This window comes from Cyanistes caeruleus, chromosome 6 (genome assembly GCF_971803275.1).
Source record: "Cyanistes caeruleus chromosome 6, bCyaCae1.hap1.1, whole genome shotgun sequence".
Classification (NCBI taxonomy): domain Eukaryota; kingdom Metazoa; phylum Chordata; class Aves; order Passeriformes; family Paridae; genus Cyanistes; species Cyanistes caeruleus.
Window position 1 is genome coordinate 46955617 of NC_141706.1, and position 19628 is coordinate 46975244.

The window sequence follows — 19628 nt, forward strand, 5'->3', positions numbered from 1 at the left end:
CTGGTTTCTTTTGGTTTGGAAAACTGAAAGGGAAAAAATATAGCTGACTAAAATTGCTACTTCTATGCCTATCCAGGGAAACTTTTATAAATATTTCAAGGTTGATAAGGCTAGAGGAATGGGTAGAATGCTAGTTGGCTGTGTTGCAGACACAAAAAAACCCTTTTGTGGTGTAAACAGACATACGTTGTGCCCCTTCATCATGTATTAATTTATGCCCACACATGTAATTTTCCTTTGCAGCATGTAAACCTCTTCATGTAACTGTAATAATGCAACATATGAAACTGGTGTCAAAAGCCTGGAGACTTATCAGATGTCACATTATTCTATCTAAAAAGATACAATATCTGAAATGAGAAAAATGCCCTCAATGCAGTCCTGAAGTCACCTTGAGCACTGCAGTCTAACCAGCATACCTGGAAAACACATGAGCAAAATGAAGGGTGTGAGTAGTGCAGCTGCAGTTATGGGATTATGTCTATGATAGAAGCTAAGAATATGATCTTTTCTCCTGGACTGAGATACAGTTCTCTGCTACCTGTAGGACTGAGTGTTTTCATTATTGTCTTCATCTATGAAGCTTCTGTCCTGCTTGTTTTCATGTGTTTACATACTTAGCACAATTTTGTTGGAGAGGTGCTGGGATTTGTCAGAGCCTAAGATAAAAAGGATCAGGACTTCTAAGTACTGAGTTTTGAAACAGTGTAAATTTTTAAAATAATCTCAGATTGCTTCTAATCTATAGTAGTGCATTATTGACTGGAATTTTTGTATGCCTTGAAGAATCTTTAGGGGCACAGTCTTGCCATTTGTGTGCCTATATAACCCAGATGATTGAGCCTTCCTCCCAAAATTAACATTTGTTAAAAGACTCAACATTTGGCTAGTTAATTGCAAAACCATTGCTTTTTCTGATGTAGTGCTGGAGACTTCTGACCATCAGACTAATGCCTTTTATGCCTCAGGGACTTCCTGTAGGGAGTGAAAATCTGTACAGGCTCTTAACACTTCAACTTAAATATGAACTTTAATTTTAGGCTTTTGCTGGAAATCTAAATTATGAATTGGATACATTTCCACTGGGGTTTCAGTAAGTAAATTTTATCAAAGAAGTATAAAAGGTCATTCTAGTTGATTCATAAATAATAATAGCTGAGCTAATGAAATGTCTGCTTTCTCGTCTTTGGTATTTTTTATACCGTATTTTATGTAAATGTCTCCCAATTCTTCCATGTAAATCTTTTCTATATGACCTGCTGCGTTTTATCACAAATGTTTCTATATATTACTTGGAAGGAGGGGGGAAAATGAGCAAGAGTAAAGAAGAAAAAGAATGATTATCTTAAAATTATGTCAGAATTCAAAGTGATCTTAAATCTTTTATGATATCTCAGTTTGCATATTGTTTATGTAGCTGCTGTATTTGAGGGTCTTGACATCACCAGAAGTTCTTAACTGGCAGTATTTTTCCAAACCATCTGAAAGTTGTGTTATAGGAAGTTAACACACCCTGTTCATTTCAAGGTTAAAAAAAGTCAAATAGAAATATGTTTTCTTCAGCTTGCACAGTGAGTGGTCATTCTGATGGTCCCTAAAAGTATAAAAGTATTTAAAAAGGGTAAAAACATATGCAATTTAAGGATATCTCTTAGTCCTATTGAAATTCTGAGAAATAGCACTGTAACTCATCATTGAACAAAAACTACTTTAGGATTCTCAATCATTGCTGAAGCATTTACAAACAGAAGCCATGTGGGAATCAAGCTCTAACACCATGTTTATGAAGAGAAGACCAAAACACTATTTCAATACATATCACTTATATATAACTTTATTTACACAACTATCTGTGTTTCATATTACTTTTATTGAATAAATTAGCACTGATACTAATAAATATTTTGAACCCAGACGAGATGACAATAAGTGAAACACAGGAAAGAAATTACACTTGAACAACTGTCTGTGTAAAAAGTGGAAGGTTCTCTGGTTTATTTTTTCCCACTATGACTATTTTTCCAGCAACAGCAGACACTTCCCTATTCACTGTTCTTTACCTTCTTCATTCTGTAACTCCCTAGATTTGAAGATTTCTACTTCTCCAATCTAAGTTTATTCCAAAGGCTGACAGAGGAAGAACTGCCATTTGGAAGTATTTCCTGAAGTGTTAATGTATCATTTCCTTTTCTTAAACTGAACACTGTTTCTAGTTGATGCTTGTTTGTCCAACATTAATTATTTTCCCACTCTCCAAAATACATGGGTGGTTGTCACATTTTCCTTACATCCACTCGGAACTTTTGCACTCATGAGTAGTTCATAGACAAAGTCAAAAAAAGATAAACAAGGGGACAAATGTGGTGTTGGCCTGTGTCTGATGTAGTTGCATCTGAAAGGAAGCTTCTATCTTACGGGAAATATCTTTATCTGAACTAGGGGGCTTCTAGTGCCCTGTGAACAGCCTGGATAGTAACATTTTTTTTCCTGAGCTGATAGCACCTCTTGCAGCAGGCATTGGCTCTGCCCAGGCCAGCTGTGCCTCCAGCTGCATTGATTATACAGTCAAATTTCTGACATGCCTGTCTGTCCTGAAGAAGTGCAGTGATCTGAGGTGATGGTGGGCTGAATCCAGGTTTTCCAAACCTGGAAAACACTCCAGTACTGGTAGACAGAAACTGGGTCTTAGAGTTTGATTTGAAATTTCATCTTTTCTCCTGGCATAAAATTATGATGTTCCTTGGAGCTTTGTTTCCAGAGCTAGAAAAGAGATTTTAAGTCTCCATGAACAGTACAGCTGATACCTAGGTAAAATTTTGTTGCCACATTTTGCTTTCTTAGGCTTCTTTCAGTAGCTTCATATTCACAAATTGACTTATTTCCTTGGATGTTTAGTGACAGTGGGAGCATCAAGGAAGACAGCAAGAGCCATCAGTAAATTGCAGTCTAGTGCATACTACTTCTAGTGCATACTGCTGATAGATCAGTCCAAAATATTTATTTTATACCCATACTGTGGCTTGAAGAGAAAAGGAAAAATTATTTCTCTTGACAATAATAATCTCAGTCAAGTTTTCTGTATTTTAATAAAGTGCTTGGTTAATCAAGGTTTTCTCTAAATCCATCCCACTGAGTGTTTTATATATTCCCTGGAGAAGAAAATCATAGTATCAATGACTGCTACTGGGATGACCTATGTGGGTCTTCAGTATTGAGTAAATCATTCAATATAGCACTGGATGTTTTGGGAGAACGTCTAGTGACAACTTTAAATATCAAACTCAGTGGATGTTGATAAAGAGCTGATACTTGAAAGTTGTCAGTAGGAGGGACAGGGTCTCCAAGTCTTGAAGGACTCAAAATATTGATCTTAGCTTTGAATTCTGGGGAATTCCTAATTAGTGAACCACTTTCTCCTTTAGGTAATGCTATGACAAAGTTTTTTTTCTCAAAGCAGTTTTCATAGCACCCGGACTTAGTGGGACTGTATGGCTTTAGCAGTTCATGCTTAGAACTACAAAGATTGCTTCTGTTGTACTGGTCAGCAATTTCCTCCTGGCAATTATGAACCATTAGGAGTACCAGCTGATCTGTCTCTTTTTTTCCTGTCACTAACTGTAAAGCTCATCTCTGGTCTCAAGCAGTTCTGGAGGATAACATAATTCCTTGATAACAGCCTCTGTGACGAGGCTGCATTCAGCAGTCTCTTGTTAACTCCTAGGGCCTCTTGTGTGGGTCCAGTGTGTTAACTCCATTGCCCAGTGAATATATAAGATTATTAAGGGTACTGTGTTGACAAATTAATCTATTGTATTTTCAGCAGTCTGATGATACACAGGTTCAGGTCTTCTTGTCTTCTTGCCCAACACAAGCAACTAAAAGCCTGGACTAATGAAAATCTTCCAGTTAGGTACAATAATTTTTAAATGACTGATGGTAAAGACAGACGGAGCAAAAGAACTGAAATACAGGCCAGAGGCTGTGCATTCCCCTAAGCTGGTGGATATGCAGTAAAATAAGTAGCAGACAAATGAAACTTTGGCACACAGAGCTTGCTATTGCCCTCACCTTGCCTCTTGTGAAGTAATCTGATAAACATGCTCCATTTCTTTTTAAATGATAGCAACTCTGGAACAACTGTTCCAGAGTTAAGGTGACTGACAACATGTTAAATGAGTCCCTGTGCTAACAGTGTATGACACTGTATATTGAGTCTGCATGACCAGGTTTTGGTAATGGAGTGGTTATATGGTAATGGTGGCTTCTGTGAGAAACTGCCAGAAGTTTCCTCCATGTCCAGCAGAGTCAATGCCAGGTGTCTCCAAGATGGATGTGCTGCTGACTAAGGCTGAGCCAATCAGGAATTATAGTAACACCTCTGTGATAATGTATTTGAGAAGGAGAAAAAGTTGTTGAGCAGATGTAATTGCAGCCAAAGAAGTGCAGAGTGAAAATACATGACAGAAGCAGCTGTGCAGGACACCAAGTGGAGCAAAGGGAGGAAGTGTTCAGGTGCCAGAGCTGAGATTCCCCTGTAGCCCATGGTGAGGCAGCTGCCACCCTGCAGCCCTAAGAGGACCACAGGGCTACAGAGATCCACCTGCAGCCTGTGGCAGAGACCCACGCCAGAGCAGGTGGATGCCTGAGAGGTGGCTGTGAACCTGTGAGAGGCCTGTGCTGGGACAGACTCCTGGCAGGGACCTGCAGACACATGGAGAGAGGAGACACATGCCCACACTGGAGCAGGTTTGCTGGTGGGACTTGAGATGCTGTGGGGACCCATGCTGTAGCAGGCTGTGTCCAAAGGACTATATCCCATGGAAGAGTGACCCACATTGCAGCAGTTTGTGAAGAACTGTTACCCATGGAATGGACTTATATTGGAGTAGTTTGTGGAGGATTTTCTCCTGTGAGAGGGTCCCCACACTGGACCAGGGGAGGGACTCCTCTCCCTGGTTGGCAGCAGAAATAATGAGTGATGAACTGACACCATAACCCCCATTCCCCATCTCCATGCACTGCTCCGGGGGAGAGGAGGTAGATAGATGTCAGGCAGGAGGCGAGAGAGGGATGGGGAGAAGGTGTTTTTAAGATTTGTTTAACTTCTTATCATCCTGCTCTGATTTTGTTAGTAATAAATTCAATTAATATCCCCAATTCAAATCTCTTTTACACAAGACAGTATTTGGTGAGTGATCTCTCCTGTTCCTTATCTCAAGTCATTAACCCTCAGTTACATTTTCTCTCCCCTGTCCAGATGCAGAGGGGAGTGTAGAGGGGCTTTGGTGGGTGCCTGGTGTCCAGCCAAGATCAACCCAGTACACATTTGAGAACTTATAACTTTTATTTGTGAATATCTGGGGAGACTAGAAAGATCTGGCTCCAGAAACCTTAAGAGATATGGGACTGGCATGCTGGAGCTCTGACATCACTTGCCAGTTAGATTCAGCAGGACAACCAAAGCTAAAAGTTCTTTGGTGTAAGGAAGACAAGGTTTCTGCCAGGATGGCTCCATAAGATGACTGAAGTGCTTTTTGGTCCATGTTTGCTGACTTTCAGTGTAAGCCCCAAGGATTCTTTATTCCTCTGGCTTTCCAGAAAAGAGCTGAAAAATCAAAAAACCCACATGTGGACATGTCATAGCTAAAGACCATCTTGCTGTTTGTTGTCTGACATGTTTCCATAGATTTAAATATCAAGCAAGACACAGAGACTCCACATAGGATTAAATTTTCTTCTTCCTTCATTTTTACTGGACAAGTAGGTCATTGCTTTACTCCAACTGTAATAGTTTTGGCTAGTCTTTAAATAACTCAAAGAGAGCTGTATGGACTCTGCTGTTGCTGCTTATGCTTTCTATCCATGCACCTCCTTCTTGTAACATAATTTGCAGTTCAAGAGAGAAAAACCCTTTTGGCTCTTCTGGGGCTTTGAGGTTTTTTGAGCAGAAAGTGATTAGCAATGAGTTTTCTTAACTTTCTTTGTGTCCATTCAGCCAACAATCAATGAAGCTAACCTGAATTGTGTTGTCATACCTCATACTGCCTGATGGCTCTCATCATCCCTATGCACATCAAATCACTTCTGCTCTCACTGGGACCACTTTCTCTGATTGCTCTCAACCTCAGTTTTTCTTTCAGTCCAGGACTGCTTGTCCTCCTCCAGCTATATCCTTACAGTTAATGAGTCTTCTCATTCATTCAGTCTGTCTCCTTGAGAGTATTTTTAGACTGTGATCATCTCCCTTGAGCTGGCTATTTCTTAAGATAAATGCTATTTCACGTCATCTTTCCTCCTATGTTCCCTGTGCCTTATTACTTTTACATTTTAACTCTATATCCTCTGAGGGTATCTAATGAAGACATTTTGGCATGCAGGCCTTCAAGGCCACCCAGTAGTGCAGTAAGGAGAGGAACACCCTCTACTACTTACTTTTTATGAGATTCTTTCTGTACACAAGAACAGATTTCTGGTTTACTTCAGAGTTGCACCCCCTTTGCCGTTGCAAAGACTTCTGAGACCTTGGAGGTGACATCATTTTTTCAGATAGTCACACTTAAAATAGACGAGCCACTAAGCAAACATCTGTGGTTTCTGTGCAAGATCTTTAGCAATAGGGAGCTTTTACTTCAGACACTAGCATTACCAGAGAAGAAATCTGGTGGTCATCTGATTTTCCAAAGCCAGAGAAGCCTAAGTGCTTTATTTTTAAAACCTTTGCAAGTATTTAGACATTGTCACAAGAAATCATGTTCCAAAATATATTTGCTATTGCAGCTGCTATGTAATGAAATGCAAATAGTAAGTAATGACTCTTTAAGCACAGAAGATGAGAAGCTTTTATTATTTATCCTTAGAAAACTTTAGAGGCATTGAACAGATTTAGAATTTGTGACATTGCCATTGAGCTCAGCCTTCATTTACTAAATCATAGCTCAGAGCAAAGGTTCTGTTCACAGTTGTTGAGCCCTGTTAAATTTTCTTGCCAAGGATTTCTGTAAGTATAGAAAGGTATGATAAGGAAGGGACGTCAGGGCAGTTGACTAATTAAAAAAATACTCTTAACAGTTTCTGCAGAACCACTACCCCAAACAGGGCAGTCTGCACACTTCAGAATGAGCAGAGAAATAAGCCAATATACAGGGTCAGTCTGATGTTACATTTTTATAGCTCTTTCCATCCCAGAGGATCATAACTGTAAAGGCTGTATCCATCTGAAAGTCCCACCACGACTGCTGAAATCCAGTAGTTTGCTGCAAATGAACAATTTAGCTGCATAAAATGGTGATGCAGCAATTTCCAGCCAGGAACGCAGGTGTCTAACAGGAAGAACAGTTGTGCGTGATTGTGCTGCAGTGACTCAAACTGGGATCTGTCTGTGCTTCTGCAAGGACTGAAAATTTGTGGTAAGAGCAGACAGCTGTTACCCTGACACAGGGGCCAGGCATGATCCAGCCCTGATGTGAAGAGGCAGCAGGCTTCATGGGCAGCTAATGTACTGGGTGGATTCTGTCCTTGCAGAGTGGCCCACTGAACCTGAGTTGTTTTGCCCTTCTCAGTGTGCAGCCATAAGGAGCTTTTCAGCCTGAGACACTGGGGCAGCAGGTGCCAAGTGCCATGAGCTGCCCGAGACTGCAGTGCCCCTCAAAAGCCAAAAGCAGAGGGCAAAGATGTCAAACCATAATTTCTGCTAGTGGGAGGTAGCTTCTGCCTGAAATATGGAAAGCCTGTTTTCCTGAAATCCACAAAAGTGGAGAAGTTGGATCAGCAAGAACAATCCTGTGGAACAAGAATAATCCTTCCAAGGCAGAGTGTATAGCATGAGGCTCTGGCTCTGGTTCCAATGTCTAGGTGACTGTCTGCTCACCTTGATATCATTTGCCAGGAAGGAAAAAAATTTATGTTGAGATGCTGTTTGTGGGTGATGATAATAGCTTAATTTTCCCATAGTTTTGAATTGACAAGCTATGACTTTGGTAGTGTAATTTATAAATAGAAATGAGAATGGGTCTGCAAATTGGTTATTAGATGTATTTTTAGATTGGTCATTACATTAAAGTAGGGAGGATGGAAGGACTTGTCAAAAATCACATGATGAATTATTGGCAAAGGTAATAAACTAATCCTAATTTCTCCCTTTGACACATCTGTGTGTATGCTGTAACAAACGTACAGAGACAGCTAGTGACAGCTAACTGTCAAAAAGCACAATACAGCTCATGTAAAAAATCAGAATACCTTTTATTGTTCACTGTTAGAGAAAATACAGCATATTACACGTGGAAACAATGGTGTGTTCATGCGAACACACACAGTGTGGAAGGATGTATATCCTCCATGTTTTAGTTATTCAGCTAAGGGTTTCTCCAGTATATCTTCAAGGCTAATCTGCTCATCACAATTGACTTTGTTTGTTATTGATTCAAACGTGTATTCAAGTGTTAAGTGGTCAAACATGGTTACAGAGCCTGTAGGAACGAGTGACTCCATTCTGGCTTGGGAGAAACACAAGGATAAAAGCAAGGTGCATTCCACTATCAGGAATGCACCAAGAGCCTTTCTGAGGAAGAAATAACATTTTTCATGGCTTGTCAGCATACTCCCCATCCTATTAAAGAGAAGCAATGGATTCCTATCCAGCCCACAAAAGTTGATGCAGTCTGCCAAAACAGGCTTCTCATTGCAGCTGCTGGGGAGTTCAGTGCTATGATCCTGGTAGAGATGTTATGGTATCCTTTGTTAAGGCATCTAAAAGCATAGGATTTCAGCACTGATCTAATGGGCTGCTGCTGCAGCTAAAAAACTAGTGACACATGAAGTTGATTAGTCCCTGTAGTAATTCTATTAACATCCTTAATGGAGTTATAACATGGTTGATTTTACCCCTCTGCAGCAATGCGAGAGGGAATTGCCCTGGAGAGCCTGTAACTAAAGTGTGGCAGGGATGTCTGTCAAAAAAAGCTTTTTTCTGTTTGTTTTAGTGCAAAATGAAGTGCCCTGATGGGCTGGAAAACTTCCCTGTCTTCTGGGGTTTTGAACTCTTCACAGCACTAATGGTGCAGGTGTCCCTTGTGAGAGGGTGATGCATCAGGGCTCTGACACAGCAGCAATGCTCTTGGCACCCTCCCAACTGCTTGCTGTGTGGCCAAACTTCCTTCTGTGTCTCTCACAGGTATGCACAGCCTGTCTCATCACACAGCTTCTCAAACACAGCATTTTCATTCACCTTTGTGGTTTCCTCTCCTTGTCCCTCCATCTGACCATGATTTATCTGCTTGCTGCTCCCTGTCAAAAGGGCAGCTTTGCCTGGGCTCTGTCATTGGACAAAGGATTGCTAAAAATAAGTAGCAGAGGTACAGTCTTGACCTATCCTTGTATAAGGAACAGATCAAGAACAGAAATGAGAAATTCTCAGTTTCTGTTTTCCTCATGATTTTCTAGCCAGTGGAGAGGTTTTCCTGATGCATTAACAATGTTCATAGCCTGTTCCTAGGATAGCTTGATTGCATTGCATTTCTGTCATTAAGGGCTTGTCAGTACTGTGAATCAAGAATCATATCTTGAGATGGAAGGGACCCACAAGGATCATTGAAATCTAACTCTTTGCCCTGCACAGGACAATCCTAAGAATCACACCATGAGATCATTGTCCAAACACTTCTGGAATGATGCTTTCATGTGAAGTTACCTCAAGTATACAAGAGCCAAAAAGGTACTCCACAAAATCTTCCCAAAGACTAGACACCATTTTTACAGACTTCCACAACAGCCCAGGCTCCCACTGCAGTTTGTTAAGACTATATAAAGAGACTAATGGGGCTGGGGGCTGGGGGATTCAGACAGGAAGCCAGAGGAGGGTCTGACTAAGTTTTCTGCTAGTTCAAGACTGTCGCCACATATGCAGGTGCAGTGATGTGACTACTAAGCTGCAGTATCTCATCTACATGGTTTGTGATTTCCATGTTAATATGCTAAATTTATTTTGTTTGATAGCCCATCCTTTCCTCCCACAGCGGCTGCAATCCCGAGAGATGGAGTAGCCCAGCTCTGTAGTGATCCAGGAGACAGTGGGAGAGAACAGGGAAGGTGTTGTGTGCGTGGGACGCACACACATGCACGGGAATTTTATTTCTCTTTCTGCCTACGGTAGCTACTCTCCACGTTCTGCACAGGGATGAGAAGTCCTAGCAGCCACTTCTTGCCAAAGACTTCTTGCAGGTTCTCCCTCCAGGGCCGGGCTCTTACCACCATTCCTTTCCGCACCTGGTACCGTGTCTGCCCACGCAGGATCAGCAGCATCTGGTGGCAGCAGAAGCCGGCGCAGGCCAGTCCGATCCCAAGCCAGAGGTAGAGCATGAGGATGACAAACATCTCAGAGCTAAGGAGAGCTCCTGAAAGCCAGAAGGGAGGGAGGACAATAAAAGAAAGAGCTTAGACATACCCCACATGTGGTGTAACACAGCCCCAGGAACCAAAAAAAACACCTGTTTTCTCTGGCTGCAAGCTGGGAGGTAGGAACAAGACAGGCTGGTTGCTCTAACTATACTAAATTATTTCCTTTGTAGTGTCTGATACAATGGACCTGCTGTGGAAATACTAAAATGATAATGGTCTCTTGTACACTTCTCCTTTTGCTGTAAATGTGAGGATCTAGATTACAGGGACAAATTCAGAAAGAAGTAAAGCCTTCACAATAATAAGACTCCAACACAATTCTGAACAATGATTAATTTGTTTAAGGATTAATTTGTTTAAGTGGATCCTACAACATGTAGATCCTTCTAGAAACCTTCTAGAAACCTTGTTTGTATTAACACAAGGCAGAAATATATCAGATTTCTCTTTTTCTCCGTCTCTACTATAGGAATATGTGTGCATATATATACACACACATATAATCCTAAAAAAAGAAAAATAAATCAATAGTGACTTTCCTACCTTTGGGGCAAGGCAGTTTTCATGTGAATGCAAGAAAGAAACAGAAACCTTTCTAAAATACAATCCAAATTCCTTTTATTAACTGCTGCTAGAATACTCAAAATGCTTTCAGTATCTGAAGGTCCTAATTCAGCTGGGGGGTTTTTAGTATATAATTGTGATGAATATATCTGAATAAAAATATTCCGTTATAGAGGCCCTTTCCTCTACAATGATTTTAGAACTCCTTCTGGAAAATATTAGTATAACAGCAGGTGTCACTGAGTGACCTTTCAGTGTGTAAGCAGATCTAAACCCATTAATATAATATTGTCTGTGTGCCCATATGATGTTTATGCACATATTTTGTGCATGTTGGTATATTATTAAACACCCATATTTACACACAGGAGTATTTACACAAAGGAAATTAAATGTGTGTCAATACTGATATAAATAGTTTATATCTTTTCATTGGTTGCTATAAGGTTTAGAAATAAAAAAAAGCTGTCACATGCTTCTGTTTCTCTGGAAGAGCATGGGCCCTACAAGACCAATTGTGATCAAGCAGGGATTGCATGGGCAATAGAGGTGTGCTGCCTAAAAGAGGCACGTAGGTGCTTCAGGTTTTAAGCTCAACAGAAGAGTCACTGGATATGCATCTCTTGCTTCCCTTATGCAGAAGGCTGGATGAGGTGGTATCCCCTGGTTTTTCAGTCTCTGAATCTCATCTTTTCCTCCTGGCAGTGCTCTAAGTGAGAGATTGGGGCAGACTCCTCTGAGGATAATTTATAAGGACACTGACTATAGCCTCAAGCTTTCAGAGACTGTCTTCACTTGAAAAAGGTGCAGGAATCATTCCATTTTCTTCCTAAATGCAATGTCATCTTTCCCTTCTTATTAGATCCCATTCAGCTCAGTGGGCTCCGTATGCAACACAGCAAGAGAAGAACAAGCCCCTTAGGATAATGACAAATCCTCATACCAATTGTGTCAGAATAACTTAATCTACCAGGTAGGGAGCCCAGAGCTAAATACCGGATTCTCTTTCCATCTTTTACTGGACCAGAATGTGACAGACATTTGGTTTTTTCCCACAGCTGATACTGAGATGGGATATGGAGAGAGACATTTTCTTTAGACCCTTTGCAAGGCACCTGTAAGCTTTATTTATCTGACTTGCTGAAATTCAACATTCAAGAAGTAATTACCCTTGTTTCCCCTTGAAAATATTAAGCACCTCTGAGCCATCCTTTCCAGATATATGATTTTTTAAACTTTTCCTTCAGGCTACCTACATAAAGCATTTTCTATAATTTATTTTGTGTGGTCCAATATGACGTGTTTACAGTAGTGCTCTTCATTTTCCCCTATCCCCACAGTCTCTTTTAGTGTTGGATTCTTTTTTGCTCTAAGTGACCCAGTGTGATCTCAAGATCATATTGCCATATATTATCCATGCCAGAAAAGCTGTATTGTAGGCTGTAGTTACTGACTTTGGGGTCAGATTCTGAAATCCATGTCTGAGTACAGTCTGGGCAGAATGAGCCAGCCAAAAACTTTCCCAGCATGAAAGCAGGGAACACTTAGTTGACATAAGACCAGCAGATTAACCCTTCATCTTCCTTTACTACTTCTGCAGTACAGTGGGCATGATGGAGAAGAAGAAAGATAAAGTTTTTTCCCTGCTATCACAGTCCTCTGTTTGGATCATACAACAACCCTTAAGTAATAGTTACATTCACTGAAAAACACTGTGTGAGCAGCCCTTCCAGGTAACCGTTCAAGACTTCTCCTTTCTTGCAATGGAGGCTAAATGTGCTGGTAGAAACCCAGTAGGCCCTTCCTCCCAAGCAAACAGGACACCACACGCCTGTATCTTGCTGTGTGAGGCAGCAGTTCTCTTCTCAGCAGAACTAGAGATTTGCTGGGAGCTGCTGGCAGCTGCTGCCTCTCAAGGGTGTTCTGGCTCTTAGCTCTGCACCCAGACCCATTGTGTCCCACTCAAACAGTGCCCATGTAATGTCTTGGCACCACAGTTGCTGCCACCAGAGCAGGGGTCCTTCAGTGTCTCTGCAAACATATGCCAGGACCCACCTCTGTGCAGATGAGCCCTCAGAGTCAGAGGGAACTAATTCCTTGATAATCTCCTCCCATATCCCTGCTCCCCCTCCCAGACTGCTGTGCTGAACAGAGCTTAGGCACAGGGGAAAATCATTCCCAATGTTTTTAATGCTAGTTAAGCTCATGCAACATTATTTACAAAAATTTGTCTATTTGGAAAAATGATTCCATAAAAATGTCACGGCAGAATTTCATGTTTATTGTCTTTCAGTGATTACCATGACAAATCTGCAAATTTGCCAAGTAGAGAGATATTTGTTTTCAGATGGCAACCCAGCCTGGAATCTGAAAGGCAAGCTGGGGCCTCTCTGGCTCCTGTATTCCCAACAGTGGAGTCTCCACACTCAGATCTTAATCAACACTTCTGGTGACAGTGCACAAGCCAAAAGAGATTCCCTTCTTACTGAGCTCAGCTGAACCTGCAAAGCTAAAATATATGGGATACCTATTTTAGTCTAGTAACAGCTGATGTAAGTGTATGAAGCAGGAGCTGCATAGGGGGGAGATGGCAATTTTCTGCAGCCACTCTCAGGGCAGAGTAACAGTCTAGGCTGTCTGCATAATCCCTTCTCTGAGGGCAGGATCTGTCTAACTCTTGGGTTTGGATGGAGAAAGGGTTGAGGTTGGAGAGTTTGAGGGTGTGTTGAAAAGTGAAGAGGCAAGGCTTCTTGCTCTGCAAGAGCAGAGGATGAGTTATGGGAGCAAAATCAGGAGAGGGAAGGAGAAGGGTTGTAGAGATTTACGGAAAGGCAGGGAAAGAGGGGAAAGAGGAAGAAGTAGAAAGAAGGGTAAGGAATGGTAGGAAGAAGAATGAGGTATTTTCTTTTGGTGTGGAGCTTTTGCAAAGAGCAGCAAAGAGAATTTCCCCTGGCTCTTAGTGGACTTGTGTCCCATATTGGGGTCACAAGACAGGGAGGTAATCACGTCACATTAACTCCTCTCTCGGTTTCTGTTGCCTGAACCCCAATCTCCTGTGCTGGAAGCATGAAAAGATCTCAATAAATTTGCACTGCCAGGAAGCAGGAGGTGGGTGACAGTGAAGGGAGTGAGTGGACCTGGATAAGATAGACCTGCTGGGATATGGGGGAACCTGCAGATTTATAGGGTAAGAAACCCTACAGGACCCCCCCCCCCCACCCTCTACCACAGCACAGGCAAAATATTGCCCATACCTGCAGTGAAATCCATCTCTTCTGTCTAATTACAACACATGCCCTGCACAACAGATAGTTCTGTTCTATCACCACTGAATTGGTTATGGGGCATTTTCCAGAACCTAATGCATTGGGAATATAGCTATGGATGTAACCTGGAGTGGGTCCCAGCTTCTATTTCAGGTGAAGCAAAGCCTTTTGAAAAGACTGTCTGTAGCCTCCAAAGAAAGCAAATTGCCCCTCTTTCCCATTTCCCTACCACACCTCCGCACAGATGGCTATCCAAGGAAGATCAGGTCCCCCATCCCAAGAGCCCTGGAAGAGGAACATGCTCCTCAGAGCAAGGAGTCCTTACCTGAGAAGAACTGGCTGATGGAGTGAGGCAGAAGAGTGAGGAAGGCCAGTGGGTCCGCAAAGGACATGGAAAGTGTGGCAGAAATGTAAGCCATGCCTGCCACCAGGGAGTCAAGGCAAGCCAGGGAGGTGTAGAGGCAGAACATGATGAAGTTTCGCATGTTCCTGCTCCCGATGCAGTTCCCTGTGAAGAAACAGTGGTGGTCATGCCTCTGGGTGACTCTGGCACACAGTCTACAGAAGTGAGTGCTGGGCAAGGCTGAGCCAGGGGACCTGCTTCCATCCAGCCAGTCTGCCAGTTCGGCTCCTTTGCCCAAGTTTAAGTCCTTGCCCAAGTCCTCGGGGGAGCTCTGGATCACAAGGACGTAGTTGCCCAGGGCATTAGCTGAGAGGAAGAGGAAGAGGGCCCCATGCAGCAGAGCAGGCGAGAAAAGTTGGGTGGTGGAAGGGTCTCTGAACATGCTGGGGATGAAGACAAAGATCTGGAGGACGAAGGTCACTAGGGAGATGCACAAGAAGTAGGCTGGAGCGACAACATTGAGCAACCTGAGAACTAGCATTGCGGATTACGTTCCTGCTGGGGAAAGCAAGGAGAGAAGGAACATCACCGCTCCGGCTGCACACTTCATCCTTCCATTTCCTGCCGGGTCCCGGCCCCGCTGCCTTCGGGAAATGCCCTCCGGGGGCCGCTCTCCCTCGCCGCCGCCCCACGGCCCCTGCCGGGCCGAGGCAAGGGGACAGCCCGTGGGCAGCGACCGCTCCCCGGTTCCCGGAGGAGACACCCCGGCCCCGGCGCCAGCCTCCGGGGAACTTGCAGCAGCGGTGCCCCGGAGGGGCTGCAGCGGCTGGAAGGGGAGAGGCGGCTCCCGCGGTGTGCTGGCGATGTGAGCACTGCTCTGCTCGCCTAGCAGAGTCTCTCTGCCAGGCAGGGTCAGTTTTGGTATTGCATGAGAGGAAAAAAGGTGGTGCTGGAGGAGGGGGGAGTGAATTGGAAAGGAGGGGTGGGAGGAGGAGAAGGGGAGGGGGGAGAGGTTGCTCTAATCCACTGCAATACGGATCAAATCCAATGCTCTAATTTATCCTTTAAAGCCACGGATCTACAGATTACCTCTATGACCGCTGCCCTGTTCTGCACGAAATTAGAAAATATACAAAACAGCTGGTCAAGCGCTGTCCGGATGCAACCTGCGGCGCTCGGCTACCGAGCCGGGGCAGCCCCGCAGCTGCAGCCGCAGCTCCGGCCGGGCGCGACACATCCCCGGCAGACGGACGGTCACCCCCGGCAGACGGACGGTCACCCCCGGCCCCGGGGCTCAGCCGGCACCGCCAGGGCACGGGATAGCCCGGCGGCCACGCTCGGCGGGCAGCGAGCTGGGTGGCGGTGTGGGTGCCCCGGCACGCCGAGCACACCCACGCCGGCAGCCTGAAGGACTCCCCAGGGCCGGTGTCTGCAGAGCCCCGGAGCCGGCCGGGCCCCGCGGCGCTGCGGGCTGCGCGCTGCCACCTTGCAGTCCCCTTGTCCCCAGCGCGGCGGGTGCCGCCCGGCTCCGGCGTGTCTGCAGCCGCCGGAGCCGCGGCTACAGCCGGCCTTGCCGAGAGCCCCACGGCAGCCGAGTCTGCCCTGTTCTTCCTCTTCCTTTTCCTCTCCCTTGCTGCTCTTTTCCTGTCCCTCTTCTCTCTGCCTCTGCCCCGTGTCTGTCTCTTTCCGTCCAATGCCCCGTTTCTCTCTCTGCCCCTGTCCTTGCCCCGTGCTTTTCAATCCCGGACTTCTTCTCCCTCCCTCTCTATAGCTCCCTCCCCCGTCCTGTTCTTGTCCGGTCGTCTCCCTCCCCGAGCCTCCCCGTGTTGTGCCCCCGCCCGGGCCGGTCTCCATCGCAGCTGTCCCTTCAGCACCACCCGCACCTGCTGCAGCTCCTTCCACCTCCCACCGAGCACAGCTCGGCCAGGAAAAGAGAAAGCTGTTCTTGGGCCCCTGAGGTCCTGACAACTCCCGAGGGGAGAGCAGAAGGGTGGGAAGAGGCATTCTGATGCTCCAGCTCGCAGAACACCGTTCCTTCTCACGGTGTGGGTGAGGGAGGCAAGGTGAGGCTTCTGTGTGTCCCCACGCCTCCCCAAAGCTGCCCCTGTTGGAACCAGCATTGGAGGCAAGAGGAAATGTGGGGGGAGTCGTTGCAGGTTCAAAGCCTCCCTTAACACAAGCAGGAAAGGCTTTGATCTAGGCAGGTGGTGCCTGGGCAGTGGCAGTAGCCTGATGCTGGTAGAAGTTTTGCAGACATGTGTTTGCTCTCTGACAGCTACACACCCTCACCCCCCTCTGCCCACCCACTCTCTTCTTGTGCTGTCTACACAGGCTTTGTGCACAGCCTCTCCTTCTCCTGCACACCTACATGCTGTACCCTCCCAGCTCTGATGAATAACATCCCTGTCTCCCTCCACAGATGAGCCACCCATGACAGGGAAGGGGAGAGAAGAGGGCTATTGGACTGCAGCCGTGTCCCCAGAGACAGTCAAATTCTGCATTGCTGAAAAGTCAAAGAAAAATGCATTTTATATAATCTTGGGTCCTAGGCTTACTGGCCAGCACCTCAGCACAGACTCTGCGACTCCACAAGAGATTCTCCCTTTGCCTGAAGGTTCAGAGCAAAATGAAAGTGTGTTTCATGTCTCAGTTTCTAGGGAGAGAGAACTGGAGGAGAGCACGGCTGTGCTTGTCTCCTTCACGTGCACTAACATGGAAGGTGACGACAGCAACAGAGTGTTCAAGGACTCCTTATTAGAAATAACTTTTCTCCCCAATAACTTTCATGGTTCAACATTTCTGGGAAGAGCAGGGGAAATAACAAAAGCAAGTGCAAACGAGCCTGTAGGCACTGGATCCGCGGTGACGAACAGCTAAGAGACACCTCTGGCAGAACTGAAGGAGAAGCTGCTCAGAACGGATCTAGTTTTCACTCCCACCTCCCTCATTCTCCTGTCACGACTACTGAGAATAAAAATCCTCCAATATTCCCTCAACTCATCAATTTAAAGTAGACTGAGCCTTGCAATAGAGATACATGACCCAGTATAGGTTTTATCTTTAAATAATCAGACAGTGTTTTCTCCATATTTTAACAGCTTACATCAAAATAATAATAATAAAAAAAAAAATGCAGAGAAATCTTTTCATGTCATGAAAGACTCCCGACTGAGGGGACTGCATCTCATGAAAGACATTAAGCCTGCTGCACAGGGAACATCAAAAGCTGTAGCCAAAGCAGGGGGAGGAGGGGAAGGGAAGGGAAGGGAAGGGAAGGGAAGGGAAGGGAAGGGAAGGGAAGGGAAGGGAAGGGAAGGGAAGGGAAGGGAAGGGAAGGGAAGGGAAGGGAAGGGAAGGGAAGGGAAGGGAAGGGAAGGGAAGGGAAGGGAAGGGAAGGGAAGGGAAGGGAAGGGAAGGGAAGGGAAGGGAAGGGAAGGGAAGGGAAGGGAAGGGAAGGGAAGGGAAGGGAAGGGAAGGGAAGGGAAGGGAAGGGAAGGGAAGGGAAGGGAAGGGAAGGGAAGGGAAGGGAAGGGAAGGGAAGGGAAAATTTGTTTCCACTTCAATGGAAAATTGGTGAGGCAGATTTTTCCCCACATTCTCATTAAAATGCTCCTGCGCATTGATGCTTATGATTTGTCACTGTCAAATTAGTGGATTCATATTTTACAATATAGAAAAAAAATCGTCTTTCAGTGCTGTTGTGTTGATATTATGAGCTGCTTGCAGGATGGGGGAGAAATTGACTGGAGATGAATTTACCTATGTATATGCATGCGAATATAAGAGAGAGATGGGTAAATAAGAAGATCAGCACAGTAAGCAAAAAATGGGAACAGTAGTTAATTTGGAGCAAGCATTAAAAAGTAACAACATTTACTGCATACATTGGGTTTTCTCCTGCTGTAAAATTAACATCTTGAGACAAATTGGGGGTGTGATACTTAGAAATATTTTCTGCCTTTTTATTCTCTGAGTCTGGTTGTGACCCAGGAGATGGAGTATTTCCCCATTCTGCTTTTCAACCATAAGTAAAATCATTTTGCTCATGTGTCAAGGTTTTTTTGTCTTTTGAGTATAGCAAGGATTATGCTATCTGCCTTTGTCTGGAAGAACTTGGCAGTTGGATATAAGAAACACATGTAAGAGCAATTTATTGTTCTCATTACCTACTGTGCAGATGTTGTCCAGAAATTAGCACAGCATACCGCAGCCAGTCCCTCTCTCACCTCAGCCTTGATGATTCTGTGTTGCCACTACACTCTTCCCTGCTGGCCAATTGTGTGCCTTAGTATGGACTCTTTCCCAATACGTCCCTTTAGCAAGCAGGGTAGGAAACCACTGACATAATCTATACAGTTGTCAGCCAGCTGGTGATTCCATCCTCTCATTCAGTCCTCTGGGCTACATTTGATAATGTCTGGCAAATGGAAGTTTTTGTGACTTTATCCCCAGATCTTTTAATTCTTCGTGCTCAGAGATTTCAAACAGAATAAAATGCTGTTCCAGTCGATGCCGTGCTCTGATACAGCCTGCCCAACCAACACCTTTGAAGGTTTCACTTTAAATTGCATCCCAAATCATGTATAATTTCTTCCATCTCAAAATGTGCATTGCCTTAGCCTGCACCATTAGTTCACTGTTCAAGATACAGTCTGATGGTGATTTTTCTCTGGAACGAGTAATTTAACCTCTGCTATTTGCTGTGACATTTTTAAATAAATGAATGCTCTCTGTGGTAAACCAGGTGCTGCTTGATTTAAATTATTACTTAACTATGAGCTTTATGAAGTGGTTTCTGGTTTGGTTTGGTTTGCTTTTTCTTTTTCTGGGTAGTTAGCCTTCACAATTTAAACACCCACAATGTCTGGAGAAGTTTTCTGTTTGATTAGGTAAAGCTGAATGGCAAAGAAAAGTAACAGAGATTGCCTAATATCTTCAGTTTAGCAACAAAATAAATATAATGTGGCTGAGCTGCATGCCTTTATGCTGACCAGCTATAAATCTGCCTAGGTGGAGGCATGAATACTGAGAGCAAAAGGGTGCTCAGTCCTTTCCTCATT

The 19628-nt window shown here is 44.3% G+C and overlaps 1 protein-coding gene across 2 annotated transcripts; it reads right to left on the reverse strand.

Annotated features, from left to right (window-relative positions):
• Positions 1-5499: 5499 nt before the first annotated feature.
• On the reverse strand, positions 5500-15211 carry ZDHHC22 (zDHHC palmitoyltransferase 22). Of its 2 annotated transcripts, XM_086893452.1 has the most exons (3): positions 14551-15211; positions 10264-10391; positions 5500-5605 (listed from the first exon to the last, which is right to left on the reverse strand). In XM_086893452.1, the coding sequence occupies exons 1-3, from the start codon at positions 15107-15109 to the stop codon at positions 5579-5581; spliced, it is 714 nt and encodes a 237-aa protein (XP_086749578.1). In that variant the 5' UTR covers positions 15110-15211; the 3' UTR covers positions 5500-5578. The 2 variants fall into 2 exon arrangements, with proteins under 2 accessions (XP_086749578.1, XP_023783544.1); XM_023927776.2 differs by lacking the exon at positions 5500-5605 and having other exon boundaries at positions 8223-10391.
• Between the last annotated feature and the right edge of the window lie 4417 nt (positions 15212-19628).

Excerpts from the sequence above, each read along its gene's own strand:
- ZDHHC22 (XM_023927776.2), bottom strand. The coding sequence starts at position 15,109 with ATGCTAGTTCTCAGGTTGCTCAATGTTGTCGCTCCAGCCTACTTCTTG. Across the intron at positions 10,392-14,550 it reads CATCAGCCAGTTCTTCTCAG|GAGCTCTCCTTAGCTCTGAG; the intron begins GTAAGGACTCCT and ends TCTGGCTTTCAG.